Source organism: Tursiops truncatus, chromosome 15 (assembly GCF_011762595.2).
Source record: "Tursiops truncatus isolate mTurTru1 chromosome 15, mTurTru1.mat.Y, whole genome shotgun sequence".
Taxonomy (NCBI): Eukaryota; Metazoa; Chordata; class Mammalia; order Artiodactyla; family Delphinidae; genus Tursiops; species Tursiops truncatus.
In genome coordinates, this window is record NC_047048.1 from 4,852,876 (window position 1) to 4,871,568 (window position 18,693).

At 41.6% G+C, this 18,693-nt stretch overlaps 1 protein-coding gene across 7 annotated transcripts in view; it reads left to right on the plus strand.

Moving 5' to 3' along the window:
• EIF2AK1 (eukaryotic translation initiation factor 2 alpha kinase 1) overlaps positions 1–18,693 on the plus strand; it is a 30,146-nt gene that overhangs the window by 681 nt on the left and 10,772 nt on the right. For 4 of the 7 annotated variants that reach the window (XR_002175469.3, XM_073791895.1, XM_073791896.1 and 1 more), the window contains exons 2-11: positions 5,942–6,100; positions 9,282–9,415; positions 10,594–10,631; positions 11,379–11,478; positions 12,064–12,144; positions 13,040–13,139; positions 13,671–13,731; positions 14,057–14,384; positions 15,581–15,692; positions 16,587–16,706. Coding sequence is in view for 6 of the 7 variants with exons in the window: in XM_073791895.1 (XP_073647996.1) it covers positions 5,942–6,100; positions 9,282–9,415; positions 10,594–10,631; positions 11,379–11,478; positions 12,064–12,144; positions 13,040–13,139; positions 13,671–13,731; positions 14,057–14,384; positions 15,581–15,692; positions 16,587–16,706 (1,233 nt within the window). In the remaining variant the exon portion in view is untranslated. The remainder of the gene's footprint in view (positions 1–5,941; positions 6,101–9,281; positions 9,416–10,593; positions 10,632–11,378; positions 11,479–12,063; positions 12,145–13,039; positions 13,140–13,670; positions 13,732–14,056; positions 14,385–15,580; positions 15,693–16,586; positions 16,707–18,693) is intronic. The other 3 variants (XM_019930700.3, XM_019930701.3, XM_019930702.3) reach the window with 3 other exon arrangements.

The following is an 18,693-nucleotide window of genomic DNA, read 5'->3' on the forward strand; positions in this document are numbered from 1 at the left end:
TCTTGAGGCTTTTGGTTTCTAGGAGATAGGGCTAAGTCGGCAAAGTCAGTCAAGTTATTCATAAAGCGAGAGGTACTTACAGCATTGAGTCTAACCAGTTCAGAGTATCTAATGTTTTAATGAAAGTGCAATTGGCTCTTTAGCTGCAACCAGTTGTTTTGGCAAAAAGAAAATTTTTTTTTTAATTGAACATGAGCGTGATTTGGAGAACTTTTCCAGACTTGCAGTTGGTATCAGAAGGGAGGGAGGTTTCATGTGGACAGTCTACCCTGTAACATTTGTAGTTGGCTAAGCCCTTGCAGACATCAACATAAGGATTGGGAGTGAGCATTACAGCATATAATTATGAGCAGAACTAAGATTAAATAGGGGCCAAAATCGAGAGAGTCTGGTATGTAACGTCTGCTCAGTTTAGATATTGGACAACTAAAAATAGGGGAGTGGGGAAAGCATGTATTTAAAAAGTAAATATATTGATGGTGGTAGTATAGGTCTCGATATTCTGTAACCCAGTAGCAACAAATATCCCAAGTTCTCAGAATGTGGTCGTTTTTTTTTTTGCTTAGTGGATGAACACTTTAAAAAAATTGAATTATAGTTAATTTACAATGTTGTGTTAGTTTCAGGTGTATAGCAAAGTGGTTCAGTTATACATATGCATATATATTCTTTTTCAGTTTCTTTTCTATTATAGGTTATTACAAGATGTTGAGTATAGTTCCCTGTGCTATACAGTAGGTCCTTGTTGTTTACCTATTTTATATATAGTAGTGTGTATGGACTTGTAATTAATTAATTAATTATTTTTTTGGGTGCGTCGGGTCTTAGTTGCGGCATGTGGGATCTTCTTGTTGCGGCACGTGGGCTTCTCTCTAGTTGTGGCGTGTGGGTTTTTTCTCTCCAGTTGTAGCACACAGGCTCCAGGGTTCAGTGGGCTCTAGTTGAGGCGCGCGGGCTTAGTTACCCTGCGGCACGTGGGATCTTAGTTCCCTGTCCGAGGATTGAACCCACGTCCCTTGCATTGTAAGGTGGATTCTTTACCACTGGACCACCAGGGAAGTCCCTGTATGGCCACTTTTAAAATAAAATTGTGCCATAAAAAATGAATACATTGATTCAAGGAGGTTTTTACTATGTGGTAGTTCGAATAGAATGATTACAGAGAATACACGTTAAGTTGAAGGATGAAACAAATATTAACATGTTTTAGGGATTTAAAGGTGCAAGCCGAGTCGAAAAGGTCTTAATTTATTCCTTAAATTCTTTGATTTTCATCCTTATTACTACAATTCTTGATCTTAAAGAGAAACAACAACAGACTCTGAGGGTGATTTAAGTAGGCCCTTAGCACAGGACAGTTGTAAGCTAACTACTTTTTAATGGGCAAACTGATTTTTTCCACGTGTCATATTATAGCAGCTCAATGATGCGTAAAGCATTATGTCATAGAAGTCCCAGCGGTAAACAGGCAAGTCTGTCTGTTCTGTAACATTGTGATAAGGTTTTCTGCAAACCGAAGATTATTCTTGAAGGGAGTGATCGTCGATAAGCTTCTAAAAATTTCCTCCTCATTTGGTTACTAATAATACTGCTGCATTTACGTATTGCCTTTTCTTCCAAAGAAGCCCAGAGTGTCCAGACATACTTTATCTTTTTATATGAAAAGTTAGGTCTGTGAGAAATGTAGTTTCATTTCTAGACTTCAAACAGTAGGTAGATGATTTCTCGACCGTGGTCTGTATTGATGTGAGGAGGTCACTCTGCCCGCCAATGGTAGTAGTGTCAGAAGAGTTGCCACCTAGATGTAAGTAACACCTGTGTTCTTTAGCAACTCATCCTGTAGGGAGTCTCCTGGAGCCAACATCAGCCTTTGATCAGAGTTTCTGCATGTTTTTTTTTTCCTGTGGAACAGCACAGTGTTAGAAGGAGGGACGACAGTAAGCCCATTGTCAGACTCATTCATTTTCCTTCTTTCATCTGACACAAATGTTTTTACCTCAGATTAATTCTACAGGTTCTTTAATTTAATAATGGACCATTTGGATCATACTTTCCTCAGGAGGTTGAATCAGTTCATCCCTTTCCTGTTTGTTTTACTCCCCTGCTTCTTGGCAGAATTCTAGAACTCTAATGCACATCGGGTTTAGATACCATTTCCTACTCTTTAAGAAGACAACTTGACCTCACCTTTCCTTTTAGCCACTTAACCTCTTCCTTTTCTCTTGACCAGAACTGTGAAATGGGAAGCTTTTAGCCTCAGCCTTCATTTCCTTTCAGTTTTACTCCTTCCTGCATTTGGGTGTCTGTCCATTGGTCTTTTTAAAGTTGTCATTTTCATGATTTATTAGGTTCAGTTGACTCCACTGAGCAACCATTCTTTTTTGTTTTTTATTAAAAAGTAGATTTTCTCATTGTAGAAAATAGGAGAGTATAAAAATAGGAAAGTGTAGGGCTTCCCTGGTGGCGCAGTGGTTGAGAGTCCGCCTGCCGATGCAGGGGACACGGGTTCGTGCCCCGGCCCGGGAAGATCCCACGTGCCGCGGAGAGGCTGGGCCCGTGAGCCATGGCCGCTGAGCCTGCGTGTCCGGAGCCTGTGCTCCGCAACGGGAGAGGCCACAACAGTGAGAGGCCCGCGTACCGCAAAAAAAAAAAAAAAAAAGGAAAGTGTAGAAGCAGAAAACCCTCCCAAAAAAATCTCAGCACTGTTGACAATTCAGTACTTAAAATTTTCTTTCACATTACAGAGTATGTTAAAAATGTGGAAAAGCATGAAGAAGAAAATTAGAAAAACCATAATCTCATCGCCCAGAGATTACTGTTTGTCATTTAAATATACAAACATTACATTTTGACTTAGCTAGAGACAATTTTTTGGGTGAATTTTGCATTTAAAACTGTTTGTCAAAGAAAGGTATTCTGAATGGATTCAAGATTTCTGTCTGATTTCGTCGTCCAGATAAGATAAAAATTTAGAGAAGTCATGTGCAAAATTTAAAGGCATAAAGGAAGAAGAGGGGGAAAGTGTATATATATTCACATCTCTGAGGAGAACTCACTGCTAATAATTTGGTGTATTCATTTGCAAATATTTCCTGAGAGTTGCTGTATGCCAGGTAGATGCCTAGATATGAAGGATCAAACAGGCAGACTATAAAACAGCTGCTCACTGTAATTTCACTCTTTTTGTAGCCTCTTTCATTGAAAACACAGGGGGCAGAGATTTCTGTCTGTTTTGATGTTTCCATTCTTTTTTTGTGTGTGTACATTTATATAGATATAGAATAAATATATTTTAAAATCGTGATCGTAAAAATTTTATGTTGCTTTTTATTTTTATTTTTTGGCCATGCCTTGCGGCTTGTGGGATCTTAGTTCCCCGACCAGGGGTTGAACCCAGGCCCCGGTAGTGAAAGCTCAGAGTCCTAACCACTGGACCACCAGGGAATTACCTTATGTTGCTTTTTAAATGTGAACTTTTATTAGCATTTTCTTGTGACAAATTAGTCTTTAAGAACGTTATTTTAAGACCATCACATTCTGTACTATCATTTATTTAGTCTTCGCTGTATTGGTGGAAAACAGATTTATCTTTTTTTTTACCATTAGAAATAATGATGGGTTTGACATGTGTATACATAAATCTTTGTTAATATCTGATTATTTCTTTAGAATAGACCCACAGAAGTAGGATTTGTTGGGTCAAAGAAAAATATTAAAAACAGTTTTGATATGTTTTGCTAAAATGATAACCAGAAAAGTTGCATTGGTTTGTATGAAACTATCTCCCTCAGCTTCATTAGTGTTACTGTCTATGGCCTGCTTCTTTGACTCGATACAGGATTATTTATGATTATCTTTCTATACACCATCATTTATAACAGCTACATAGTATTCTATTATATGTGTATAACTTGTTTAACAAATTTTTAATACTTTGTTATCCTGAACACCTTGTACATATATATTTGTTATGCTTTGTTTAATTATTTCCTTGGTTTACGTTTCCAAAAGTAAAGTTTTGCACACGTGAAATTCTACAGTGTATTGTCAAAGGTTGCAAACACCCCCTTGTGTTTGAAAGTATCTAGTTTTCTGTGCCCTTAACAATACCAAGGATTCCAGGCTTTAAATAGTTACCAGTCTGATGGCAAACTCTTGTACTGTGGTTATTTTACTATGTATGTCATTACCCACTAGTTTTGTTAAGCCTATTTGAATTTTAATTGTGCTTCATTTTCTTACTAGCTTGTAAGAGTGCTATATAAATTTTATTCCCTTTTTCTTGTCATGTACAGTAAAGGTATCTGTACTGTATCTGATTTTGTGATTCATATTTTAACTTTAAGATGTCTTTACACAGAGAAGTTTTTACATGGCCACATTTTCCATTCTTTTTCTTTCTCATATTCAGGCAATAAGTATTCATTTAAAATGAATAGCACATCTCCATTCATGCAGGTCTTTTTGGGGCCACCTACAGGTCGGAGAGGTGAATTGGTGAATGAAGTCTCGATTTCAAAACCTCTCTTCCAGGACCTTTTAGTAGTTGATAGAGAAGCGTGGAATAAAATGTTTGGACCGGGGCTGATTTGAGAAGGTGTAGGATACCTGGGCTCTGTCTCCACAGGGCATTTCCAGCTGGGTCAGCGGCTCCTGAGTTTGAGCTCATCTTTCCTCCAACAGCCCCTCTTACCAGTTTTCACTCTTGTTAACCTCTCCTTCCTCTCATTCCTAGTGTTTCAAATCCTGACCCGTCCATTTCTTTCTTGGTATCTCTGGGACCTGTCCTTTCCTCCACGTTTCTGTCACTTACCTGCTTTATAGGCTCACCCTGACTTCTTGCTGACTCTTTTTTTAAAAAATTTATTTTATTTTATTTTTTAAGTTCATTTTTGGCTGTGTTGGGTCTTCATTGCTGCGCGCAGGCTTTCTCTAGTTGGCGGCGAGCGGGGGCTACTCTTCGTTGCCGTGCGCGGGCTTCTCATTGCTGTGGCTTCCCTTGTTGCGGAGCACGGGCTCTAGGTGCGCGGGCTCTAGAGCACAGGCTCAGTAGTTGTGGCTCATGGGCTCCAGAGCGCAGGCTCAGTAGTTGTGGCGCACGGACTTAGTTGCTCCGCGGCGTGTGGGATCTTCCCGGACCGGGGATCAAACCTGTGTGCTCTGCATTGGCAGGCTGATTCTTAACCACTGTGCCACCAGGGAAGCCCCTTCTTGTTGACTCTTGCATGTCTCCTTCCAGGCTACCTATCACGGGTCCAGAACAGTTTCCTCAAACATGTTTCCTGCATTGTGTTTTTGGCCTGTTAAATAACGTATTAAACAGTGCGTGAGAACTTAATGACTGTCAGCTTTAAGTGCCAACTCAGCTGTCCGCTTGGTCTTGTTCAGTGGAAAGACGATGGACTTGGGAGTCAGTCTGATCTGCTGCTAACTTGTTCCTTAACCTCTCAATGAGATCAGTGTCTGCATCTGTAAAATGGGAATAGTAACATAGGGCGTTTCGGGAGGATTCGATGAGATTGTGCATATAAAACACCTGGTCCATAGTGTGTAGCTCAGAGTAAAGATTCCGTTCTTCCTCCCTTTCCCTTTCTTTGTTGCCAAACTTCTTTCTCTCTGCTTCTCGAAGGAAGGAAGCCATCCTGTTCCTGCTTGCTTGCTTGTTTGCTGGAATATTTATTTGTTTCTACCTTTGTACACATCATCCCTAACCAGCACTTCCTCCCTTCCCGAACTGGCATCTCTCTGCTAGTTCTTCCAGAATTCAACTCAAAACTCAATTCCAGAATGTCTGTCTTGATTAACCCCACTCACCGTAACTACTGTTTTGCTTTTTATTTCCTTGAATTTAAATAGTGTTTTCCTAATTAGAATATGCTGTTTTGTCATTACGAGCTATGTTTACCATTTCTTAAATTTTTTTTCCTTTTTTAATTTGCAGAATCTGATGTTCCCGCAGAACTCCAGGTGCTGAAAGGACCCCTACAGCAGCCAACCTTCCCTTTTGCAGTTGCAAACCAGCTGTTGCTGGTTTCTCTGCTGGAACACTTGAGCCATGTGCACGAACCAAACCTGCTTCATTCAAGACAGGTGTTTAAATGTTAGTAAGAATAAATTAACCTTGCTAAATAAAACTTGTAAAATTACTCTGTTGTTTAACGCTGTCAGAGAAGCAGCTGGTGTATAAAAATTTGAAATAAGCCTTAGTAGTACATCCTGTAAATTTATTTTATGTTTTCCTTTGGGTAATTCCTTATGAATATCATCCCTGGGGACCCTGCAAAAGATTAATCACCACAAAATTGTGTGTATTTAAAAGGTAGTTCTTTTTGATTTATAAGTGATAATTCATGCAATTTTCGAAGATCTGTCACGGCTTAGTTGGTGAACAGGTACATGAAAATCCCAGGTATTGATTCGGAACTTGTTTTTGCCCAGAGCCCTGAACGGTTGTGTTTTGTGTCGTTGAAGGAAACTGTTTTCCTCTACACATTGAATACTTCCGACACCAAACGTGTGGGGCTTTCCTCCCACCCGGACCAGTTCTTCTGACACCAGCTGGGTGTCTTACAATTCACTTCCGACACTGTCTCCCTGGAGTTGGTGTCAGATCTGGCAGGTTAAGGGCTCAGTCCTACAAGACTGTCCTCATTTCAGATGCCAGTCGAAAGTAGGAGGTCCCTAGGTTCTCAGGTTACCCACACTTGTGTCTGACTTGGCTCCAAATTGGGGGTTCCCAGTGCCCCTCCTCAGGTTTGATAATTTGCTATAACAGCTCACAGTACTCAGGCAGACACTTACTTTTTAAAAAAAATAAATTTATTTATTTATTTTGGCTGTGTTGGGTCCTCGTTGCTGCGCGTCGGCTTTCTCTAGTTGTGGCGAGCTGGGGCGACTCTTCATTGCGGTGTGCGGGCTTCTCATTACGGTGGCTTCTCTTGTTGCGGAGCACAGGCTGTAGGCATGCGGGCTTCAGTAGTTGCGGCTTGCGGGCTCTAGAGTGCAGGCTCAGTAGCTGTGGTGCACGGGCTTAGTTGCTCCGCGACATGTGGGATCTTCCCGGACCAGGGCTCGAACCTGTGTCCCCTGCATTGGCGGGTGGATTCTCAACCACTGCGCCACCAGGGAAGCCCGAGACACTTCCTTATGCTCACCAGTTTATTATAATAAAGGATATGATAAAGGATACAGAGGCACACAGGGTGAGGTCCTGAGGGTCCCCACAGAGTTTGGGTTCCCCACCCTCCTGGCAAGTGGATGTGTTCACCCACCCTGTACTTTAGGGACTTTTTATTGAGGCTTCATCACGTTGCTATGCTTGATTATTAACTCAGTCTCCAGCCCTTCTCCCCTCCCTGGAAGATGGGGGTGTGAAGTGGAAAGTTCTCAGCTTCTAATCAAGGCTTGGTCTTCCTGGGAACCAGCCCCCATCCTGAAGTGACCTAGGGGCTCCAGCCACCAGTCATCTCATTAGCATACAAAGACTCATCACTGGAGACTCCAAGGCTCTGAGAAGCTCTTGTGTCAGGAACTGAGGTCAGAGACCAAATATTAAGACAAAAGATGCTCCTAATACCCCTATCACTCAGAAGATTATAAGAGTTTTATAACTGTGGAGCTGTGTGTCAGTAGTAGCCCAAGACAACGATCAAAATAATCACAGTGGTTGAAAATGTTTATTCCTGCCACAGGTTACTTGTCTGAGGACCAAGCACAGAAATGAGTAGAATTACAGATTATGGCATTTCTGGTTCAGCTTCATAGATTGAACTCTTGAGGAGCCCACACCACAGATTCTAAGTGTCTTTTCTCCCAAAAGTTTTCCCAAGTCTTGTTTGGTGTTAGAAAGCCTTGAATTTACAGATACTTTTATGTGATCTTAGAAGAACGTAATGTTTTTAGTTAAAGGTAATTATTTTGATAAGCTTCATGGGACATAAGAAATGGTAAAAAATGTTATTTGTTCAGTATACACTTATTTTCTTGAATATGTGTTGAGGGGGGTGGGTCATACAAAAGGGGGTGTGTTCTGTAGGTTGCAAACCCGGGGATTATTTTCTGGTATAGAGAAGCAGATTATAATGCTTTTTTTTTTTTTTTATAAATTTATTTATTTATTTTTGGCTGCATTGTGTCTTTGTTGCTGCACGTGGGCTTTCTCTAGTTGCGGCGAGTAGGGTCTACTCTTCGTTGCGGTGCGCGGGCTTCTCACTGCACTGGCTTCTCTTGTTGCAGAGCACAAGCTCTAGGCTTCAGTAGCTGCGGCTCACGGGCTTAGTTGCTCCGTGGCATGTGGGATCTTCCTGGACCAGGGATTGAACCCATGTCCCCTGCATTGGCAGGCGGATTCTTAACCACTGCGCCACCAGGGAAGTCCTATAATGCTTTTAATATAGTACTCTCACTCCTGATTAAAGCAAAGCTGTGAATCTTGCTGGGTTTAAGATGTTTTAAAATTCCTTATATACAGCCCTTTTAAAGCCTGAACTTTAATACAAAGTTGATTATTTTTTAAAGAGAAATGAGAGTGTTAATATCATTATTACCTTTTACTTACTGTTTCCCTCTTCTGACTGAATTTTGGTTTCCTTTCTTCCTTCGTGTCATGGTGTTCAAAATAAAGGATATTTAAGTAAATGTTTTTGATGTGGTTTAGTTAGTTGACAATCTAAATGGAGAGTTTTTCACATAGAATTTTCTCTATAGTACCTGTATTCCTTGAACGAGTAAAAACCAAGCACTTCTGTAGAAACTTCTTTTTCTGAGCAGCCTCGTCTTGTGACTCAAGACTTGACTTCCCCCCGGGTATTTGGTCTGTACACACATCTCAGATGTGCTCTTTGTGTGTTGGTTAAGGATATTCCATAATTGAAAACAACGGTTCGTATTCACTTTTGTTGTCAGTTCTAATCATTTGTTTCCACTCCTGCCTTTTAAATTTTTATTTATTTATATGTTCTACCCCTCCCCCTCCTTTTTTTTTTTTTCCTTGCCTTTTTTAAAAACAGAACTTAGTACTTTACTGACTGACCAAGCACGGTAAACAAATGACTGTAGAATGTAGAGTGTCAGGTAAGAAATAACAGATGAGCCCCTGATCAACGAGTGTAACCAATCATTCCATCTCTTCAGAGAATCAGTCCCCAAGCTGTAATGTGTGCGTAAACATAACTTCTTTCTTATAGAGGCTATTATTATGACTCTTTATTTTCTGTGTTTTCTTGAAAATTGCCATCTCATTGATGGCCTTTCTAATAATTGTCTTCTATATTTTCTTATAGTACTTTGTCAGACCTTTATCAAAATGGGGCTGCTGTCATCCTTCGCGTGTAGTGGTGAGTTTAGCTCCTTGCGGCTACATCACAGCAGAGCTATTATGCACTTAATGAGGTCAGCTAAGGAGAGAGTTCGTCAGGTAAGCACTAAGAAATGTACTTGGAGTGTGATAAAAACATTTTCATTTCAAGAGAACTGCATTTTAAAGCATTCTGAGATCCTGATTATAACAGGTTTATTCAACATTATAACATCTGTTTATTCAACAGATGTTTATCGAATGGCTGCTATGTGTTAGGCTCTCTTGTAGGAGCTGGGGTCCAGGCAGTGAGCAAAATAAAAGTCCCTGCCCTGGGGCGGGGGTGGTGGTGGGATGAATTGGGAGATTGGGATTGACATATCTACACTAATAGGTATAAAATAGATAACTAATAAGAACCTGCTGTATTAAAAAAAAAAAGTCCCTGCCCTCAGGGAGCCGATGTTCTGACAAGCAGGCAGTAAACAGGAGAACAAGAAAAATACATGGGGTGTTAGGTGGTGGTAAGTGTTAAGGAGAAACATAAAGCAGTGAAGGGCATTAGAAAATGTTGGGAGGGGCCGTGTAGCGTGGCAGGTAGGACCTCGCTGAGACAGGAGCAAGGAGCTGAGGTTGAGGAATGAATCACACGGAGGGAAAGCATTCCAGGCAGAGGAGCAGCTGTGTGCTGGCTTGTTTGTGAGGCTGACAGGCAGCCCGTGGCAGAGGTGGAGTAAGCAAGGGGGGAGAGGCAGGGCCGAGGGGCAGATGGAGATGGATCTGGAGACGTTTTAATGTCTTTGGTTTTCACTCAGTAAAATGAGAAGTGTTGCAGGGTTCTGAGCATGGGAGTGACATAATCTGACTTTAACGGGTTCTCCCCAGCTGCTGTGTTGAGAATACACAGAGGAGGGGACTGAGGGCAGAAGCAGGGAGACACGTGCAGTCATATAGGCACAAGGTGCTGGGGGCTTGGAACGGTGACACGGGAGCAGTGGTCAGTTTCTGCTTTTATGTGAAGGGGAAGCTGGCGTTGTTTGCCGGTGGCGCTCCTTGGTGAATCTCAGCTTTGTCCTTGGATGGCAAGAATATAGCTTTTTCACAGGTGATCTTTTAGTTAAGAGAAAAATGTCTTCAATTGCAAACTCTTAAGTAATATTGAAAAAGCCATTGGGTGGGTGTGGTTTTTTTTTAAATATTAGTTTGAGCATTTATACTAATCTAACATTGGATTTTGATAGATTCCTTATTCCATGAAATTTTCAAAATGTTTTTTAAAATTAACTTTTTGATTTTAGGGTCCTTGTGAGGATAATTCTCATATCCAGAAGATAAGGTATGTGTTGAATACTTTCTTGACTATGCAAGGAGTAAACTGATCCAAAAGAAATCGGGATTAAGAATTCATCCTGAATTAATCAGAAATTACTAGTGGGATTAAAAATAACGTAGTTAGGGTAGTTTATGAAAATTAAAAACATTGTAAGATTAAAAACTTTTTAAGATTTGCTAAAAATTTTGTAAGATTTCTCATTCTCTCTTTGACTACCCTTCCCCCGCAATTCCATGTGGATTCCATAAGCCCCACTCTTAATTCAGAGCACTGACATCCAGTCCCTGTCAGGGGAACACCACTGAATTTCGGCTGTATGTAGGAAATGCTCGTTTAAAATCTGTAACTGGTCTGAATCATTAAGAAATTTAAGTAAACTTATCACTGAGCTTAGCTACTTAACTCCTGCCTGTTAGTCGTCCTTAGGATTCCTGTTAAAACAATAATAATAATAATATTAACTTAATAATTATTAAAACAATAATTTCTAATTGGAATACTGATTACTGGCAAAATACTTAAAATTAATGATCCCCTTGATACCTCTATTACGCTATTGATTCGCTTGTTATCAAATGTTTTCTTCATAGAGAATGAAAACTTTCATTTTAGCTCATCCTTTCCAAATTATCACAGTTTAGTGATAAACGAGGTTTGCTAGGCTAGTAATACAGTGAACATGGTCTGTCTTAGAACATTTTGGTTCTCTCATGTTTGGGGATTGATTGATTGATTGTGTTTAACTTTCAGATCAAGGGAAGTAGGCTTTGAAGCACAAACTTCACGTTACTTGAATGAATTTGAAGAGCTTGCCATCTTAGGAAAAGGTGGATATGGAAGAGTATACAAGGTGGTTTTCCACATATTTGTTTTGACCCCCTACTCTAAACAATGTATTTGCCGAAGTTGTTTTCATTGTTATTATTTAACGTGCTCAAAGGAAAATTCCTAGAAATCACGTATGTTTACTTTTTATTTAGAGTTGTCATTTACAGGGACGTGGGCAGGTTTTAATGTTTTCCTAACCACGTTGGTGATTTGGTGGATTCTGGAAACTTTGAGGTTTTGTTCTGTAGCTAATTTCTATTAAAAAATGTATTACTTGAAAAAGTTTTGCTGCTGTATTTTGCACATAGCCTTTTTGCTAACATTCCCATTCTTCAGACCTAGAGATTCTAGGAGTTGGACTCTCAGTACAGTTGGAAAAACTATTAGTCTAGTTGACTACGGCTGACTTCTCTGAACATAGTAAAGGGGATGCATAAAGCGTGGAGTCCAAACCACTGAACCGCCAGGGAATTCCCCAGGACGTGTGTCTTTAGCTTAATTTTATCCCTTTGGCTACTTTGGATTATCTAAGGTCAGGTTAAAAGAACTTTCTTTATTCAGTTGGATTTAATGGTACAATATACTTTGTCTTTTCCTCTACTTTTAGGTCAGGAATAAATTAGATGGTCAGTACTATGCAATTAAAAAAATCCTGATTAAGGGTGCAACTAAAACAGATTGCATGAAGGTATGATTTAAAACGTTTACTTATTTTGAATAATTGAGTATTTAGGTCCTTCTGAAAGAGTTTGTGTGTGTGTGTGTGTGTGTGTGTGTGTATTTGGGAAATACTTGGTGATATGGACTGCAGTTTACTAGGAATGGGTTACCATAAAATAAACATCAAGATTAAATTTTTATTTGACTTAAATTTTTTATAGGCACTTTAGGTTGACCACATTTCAGGGTCATTGCTGGGGAAATTAATTCTTTAAGTAAACTATTCATATACAATATATAACAAGCCTTTTATGAAAAACACAGGCGCTCAATTCAGGTCCAAGTCTTCTCCCTGACATGCTGTGTGATCCCAGGCAAACGACCTAGTCCTCTAAGCCACTTCTGTCTCCTGCCCTTGAAAATAGTGGTGACAAGAATGGTTTCATTTACCTTGGAGGTCTGGACTTACTTGTAGGAATGAAATGAGGGAATGATTATATATGAGCCATGGAAAGTGTAAAGTGCTGTATGCATGTCAGTTATTTAGTTGCTATAACAACTGCAGGGCTTGCCTGGTGGCGCAGTGATTGAGAGTCCGCCTGCCGATGCAGGGGACACGGGTTTGTGCCCTGGTCCAGGAAGATCCCACATGCCGCGGAGCGGCTGGGCCCGTGAGCCATGGCCACTGAGCCTGCGCGTCCGGAGCCTGTGCTCCGCAACGGGAGAGGCCACAACAATGAGAGGCCCGCGTACCGCAAAAAACAACAACAACAACAACAACTGCATTTGTCTCTCACAAAAGTATTCCCATTATTTTAACACAGTCTAGATTCCTCGTACAGAGGGAACAAGTATTATTTAATACCATGAACATTTAACAAATTTGTCAGTAAAAACCAGTTCTAAGTATGTTTCTTCTTCAGGTGCTACGGGAAGTTAAGGTGCTGGCTGGTCTTCAGCATCCTAATATTGTAGGCTATCACACTGCCTGGATAGAACATGTTCACATGGCCCAAAGGCAAGGTGAGCGGTTTTAGATGAAACAGTTGAAGGGTTGGTAAATTTCAGCCCGTGGGTGACATCAGGCCTACGTCTGTTTTTGTGCACCCCACAAGCTGAGAATTTTTTTTTTAAAGAGTTAAATCAAAGAAGAATTATTTTGTAAAGATTATATGAAATTGAAAATTCAGTGTCAGTAAAGTTTATTAGAACACAGGCTCGTTCGCATGTGTTATCTTTGGCTGCTTTTGCACTATGAAAGCATAGTTGAGTAGTGGCAGCAGGGTCCCCTAGGGCCCACAAAACCTGAAATATTTACTGTCAGGTCCTGTACGGAAGGTTCGATGAGCCCTCGCATAGTTGAACAGCTCTGTTTTTGTCTTTTCTAAAATCTGCCAGTCATTTGAATAAGCTTGGTGTATTTGCATTTTGCCAGAAGGTCGTGACATTTTTAACTTCTTGTCTCATTTGGTCTTACTTATGTATTTTAGCTCTGCCTTTGACTATAAATTAGAAAACTGGGCTGCTTGAAGATTTCCTTTTGTTTCTGTTCAGCAGATAGAATTTCTATTCAGTTGCCATCTCTGGAAGTGATCTCTGACCAGGAGGACCCCAGGTACGTGGGCTGCCGTGTCCTTTCACGCCCTAGATGTTACCTCCAGTCACCTGCCTTGGGTCACCTTTGCCTTTTACACCTAGGAGCTCAGGAGTGTTTTAGACTTCCTTTTTGCTTATTTTCATTACAAAATGTTAAGTTATTTTCTTCCTTCTCTCAGGTATTTCTCAGTATTTTTAAGTAAATGCTGCTGCTGGACAGATGGGTTGTCTCTTTTGTCAGGAGTTTACCAGTCAGTTTCATACAGGCCTGAAGGAACAGTTGAGGTACACTGGATCTTTTTTTACATTGGTTTTTATCTTTACTGTTTTTTTTTGGCCTCCAGAGATCAGTGTGATGTTAAAAGTGATGAAAGTAACAGCCCATCCATTATCTTCGCCGAATTCACCCCAGAAGAAGAAAAATCCTTGGGAGAATCTGGCGTTGAAAATCAGAATAATAGATTGGTGAACTACAGCGCCGGTGTAGTCACAAGAGATGCCGGTGAATTTGAACCGTCCCTTGAGCCCCAAGGAAAAGGTGTGGCTGACGAGTCTTCCAGATCGATTGTTGGGCATCGGCTGCCACTTGGGCATAATTCAGACCTGGAAGAGAATTTCGCATCCACTGAGGAATCTTCTGAAGAAAACTTAAACTTGTTGGGGCAGACGGAGGTAGATGAGTTTCCCAGAACCTGCGCATTTGCTGTTTCCCTGTAATAACGGCGTGGAGGACGGTGATTAGACGCGGCCGGCCCTGCCCCGCAGGCGGCTTCCCTCCTCAGCTCCCCGTCCCTGTCTCTGCCCTTGCTCTTCTGCCCTCGTGCTGCCTCCTGACACGTGGCCCGGGTATTTGGTCCTCCCTCCTTCTCTTAGTAAACTCCTCCTGGTCCTCTTCTGACCTCCCTGACTGGGGCATCTCATAGGTACACCCCGGAGCAGGAAGCAGCACACACGTTCTGTTTCTGTGGTTGGTGAGCATCGTGCTATCCAAATATATTTATGCAGAAAGATTTCCTGTATTTTGGAACGTGACTGTAGAACATGTTATTAGAACACAGAATAGCTGTCTGAATAGGTGGATCACCAGGTCAGCTTTCAGTGTCCTAATTACAGTAATTAGGATTACACTGATGTGCTGGTGTTCTCTCCCTTACTGAGTGTTAGTATTTAAACTTGAACGTTAACAGGGTCTGCACATAACCTGTCGTGTTGGGATCACAAAACTGTATATACCATCTGTACACTCACACGTAGCATTAATTCTGGCTGTCCAGGAATATGAGGTTCTGTATTTTTATGAAACACAAAAAACTTTGAGTAGCTTCCCTGAATATAAAGGAGTTGAGTTTGAGGGACTTTTCATCAGAATCATTTCATTGCTCTGTAATACATTTGGGAAAATTTCCTGAATGGGCTACAGTGAGCTTAATTCTTGCTTACTTTTTTCTTGGACAAATTATTAGTTATGTGAAGCCAGATAAAGTGTGTGCACACTCTGGGGTATCCACAGAGTAGCGGAATACCATACAGCCAGCCTGATGCTGTATCTTCAGCTTTAAAAACTGTTTATCTCGAGAGCAGACTAAACAGTTTCAGGCCCACGGACTCTGTCACGTTCAAGAGCTTCTTCCATTTAATACCTGCCTAACCCCAGCCGGGCCTGCCTCTGCCCACTTGGGTCATGACGCGTTGTGTTAAGTATTGCTTTATTCCTCTGTCTCCTTCACTAGACTTCGGGCTTCTCGGGCAGGCTTGTGTCTGTAGTCTCTGTCCACAGCACGTAGCCTGGTGCTTGGCCTAGGGTTAGGCAAGGGAGCATTTGTCCGCTAAATGGTGCAGATGGGAGCCAGTGGTGTGTCGCCCCCTAGGTGCAGTACCACCTGATGCTTCACATCCAGATGCAGCTGTGTGAGCTCTCGCTGTGGGACTGGATCAGAGAGAGGAACCAGCAGGGCCGGGAGAGCATGGATGAATCCGCATGTAAGTACCATGTGGGTGTTCAAGGGCTGGGCTGGGAACTACAGACAGGCCTGCTGCCTTCTGCCTGCAGGTGCTTTAGATTGGGGGGAAAATCACATTTTTAAAATATAAGTAGGTATTTGGAAGTTAATATTTTCTGTTATAGATACATAGTTTGTTGATATTTAAGAGTACTATGCTAGAATTTAGTATAATGATTTCAGGTAGAAAAGTCTTTTAAAAAAATTTTAAGGGAAAATTTAAATATTTGTTTTACTTTTTTAAACTGAAAATGTGATACTTTGGGACTTCCCTGGCAGTCCAGTGGTTAAGACTCTGCGCTTCCTCTGCAGGGGGCACGGGTTCGATCCCTAGTCGGGGAACTAAGATCCTGCATGCCGTGCGGTGTGGCCAAGAAAAAAAGAAAAGACTGAAAATGCGATATTTCTATAAAAAGAAACCTTTAAAGAAACCCTGATAGAAGGGCATGTGGTCAGAAGTTTGTCTCCCTCAAGATCCACATCCCCCGCTCCCCTGCAGTTATACAATAGCCTCTAGAAGCACTCTGTTAGGTTAATATTTGTAGAGTATTATAACACTGGTTCTCAGCTTAACACTGCACGTAGAAATCACCTGGGGAACTTTTAAAAAGATGTTGTCAATAAAAAAAAGTAACTTTACAGTGGAAGAAACGTGACAAACGCCCCCTCAGCAAGTAGTCAAGGTCAGCATCAACAGCGATAACTCACGTTGATAGTATGTGCCCTTGATAAGAGGCTGTGAGAAGGGCACGGTATCTCTGTGCTTTTCCTCCCCCAAACCCATAACCCCAGTCTAATCATGAGAAAAATAGACAAATCCCAGCTGAGGGACATTCTCCAAAATACCTGACCAGTACTTCTCAAAACTGTCAAGGTCATCATAAACAGGAAAAGTCTGAGAAACTGTCACAGACCAGAGGACCCTCAAGAGGCATGACAACTCAGTGTAATGTGGTATCCTGGATGGAATCCTGGAACAGAAAAAGGACATTAGGTAAAAACCAGGGACGTCTGCGTAGGCTGTGGACTTGTATCGGGATCGGTGCATTGTGACATGTACCAGACTGATGTAAGGTGTTGGTGACAGGGAAACTGGGTGTGGGGTAAGTGGGAACTGTCTTCTCAGGTTCTCTGGAAATCTAAGACTGTTTTTAAAAATGAAATCTTTTTAGAAGAAGGGTGTTGTCTGGGACCACACCAGTAATTTTTCTATAATTGGTCTTGGATAGGGCTTGGCCTTTGTTATTTTTTGGTGAAAGTTCTCTTGTTGATTCTAATGTGCGGCCAAAGTTGAAGTTCACTGCGGTAGATGATCAAAATAGGGGATGCGAGTGACCTGATTTTAAGTAAAGGCTCAACTAAATAGCAATCATTAATCATTTGCTGTTCACTCCTAGTGACACTATAACCCTTTATTTGGCCTAAAACACAGGTCAGTTGGCCTACTCAGAATCTTAGACTAGCTTCCCATGGAGACGGAGACATAACGTCTCTCTCCAGCAGCTCCTCAGTGCCCCTCTGTTTGCCATGAAATTAGAACCTGCCAGACTTCGTTCAGTTCAGTCATGGTAAGTGGTGCGTGGGGTATTTTTAGGGCCCAGTAAAACTGGATCCTTGGCCTGCTGCATGCACATTCTAGTGCTATGTGCCCATCTTTGTGGAAAGAGAATCGTTCATTCCAGCCCCGTGTGCAGTTAATCTTGAAGCTTACGTTGGGAAAGAGTCCTTAACGAAGTGTGGGGTGAGAACTCTAATCTATACCATCCAGTACGATAAACCCGTCAAAACAGTGAAGGCAAGAGATGGATCATACTGCTAGCAGGATGTATATTTTTCTTTTAAAAAATATTTTAAAATAAAAAGTTTTATCTTTGTAGCATTCCAGCCCTGTGTGTCCAGCTTTACATCAATCACATTTTTTATGTGAATCATTCCCAGCTCCCATGAGCGGCACACCTGGGTTTGAGTCATGGCTCTGGTACTCACCAGCTAGAAGGTTTTGGGCAAGTCAGTTACCAGTTTTGTCTCTATCCTCACCTGTAAAGTGTGGATCATCCCCATTTTATGGGGTTATTGTGAGGATTAAAGCAGTGTCTGCAAAGGATGTAGCACTGGGTGGAAACTGTGATCACTGGAGCGAGTCTGTGTATAATTACTGAGTCCTCCAACAGTTGCCTACCGTTTGGATGTGTTAGGTGAGTTAAAAGGAAAACCGAATCAAAGACAGACCAAAGTAAGGTAGTTATTCTGAATAGTTGGGAAAGTCAGAAAGCCCTTCTTGCATTTCTTCCCAGACAGGTTGGTCACTTCAGGGGCGGGGTGGGGGCGGGGGGGGTCATACTAGAGGTACTTGTAATGGAACCATTGTTTTTGTTTTATTTTTAAAATTTTTATTTACTTTCTGGCCGTGCCATGAGATTTGCAGGATCTTAAGTTCCCCTACCAGGGACTGAACGCGGGCCCCGGTAGTGAAAGCGCAGAGTCCTCACTACTGGACCACCAGGGAATTCCCTGGAACCATTGTTTTTACACACACACACACACACACACACAGAGTTTTCTGTCTTAAATACTTGAGGTCCCTAAATTATATGCTAGACAGTGTAAGAGGAGGGTGTGGAATAGGTTTGAGCTCTATAACAAAGTCGGCTCATTCAGGGAGAAGGGAGCATGTGGTGCTCTCGTGCTCAAAGGTAAACAATAGGTTTATGATTTTATGTATTTATTTATTTAATATATTTATTTATTCTGTTTATTTATTTTTGGCTGCATTGGGTCTTCGTTGCTGCGCGGGGGCTTTCACTAGTTGCAGCCAGCAGGGGGCTACTCTTCGTTGCGGTGCGCGGGCTTCTTGTTGCAGTGGCGCGGAGCACGGGCTCTAGGTGCTTGGACTTCGGTAGTTGTGGCTCGTGGACTCTAGAGCGCAGGCTCAGTAGTTGTGGCGCACGGGCTTAGTTGCTCTGCGGCATGTGGGGTCTTCC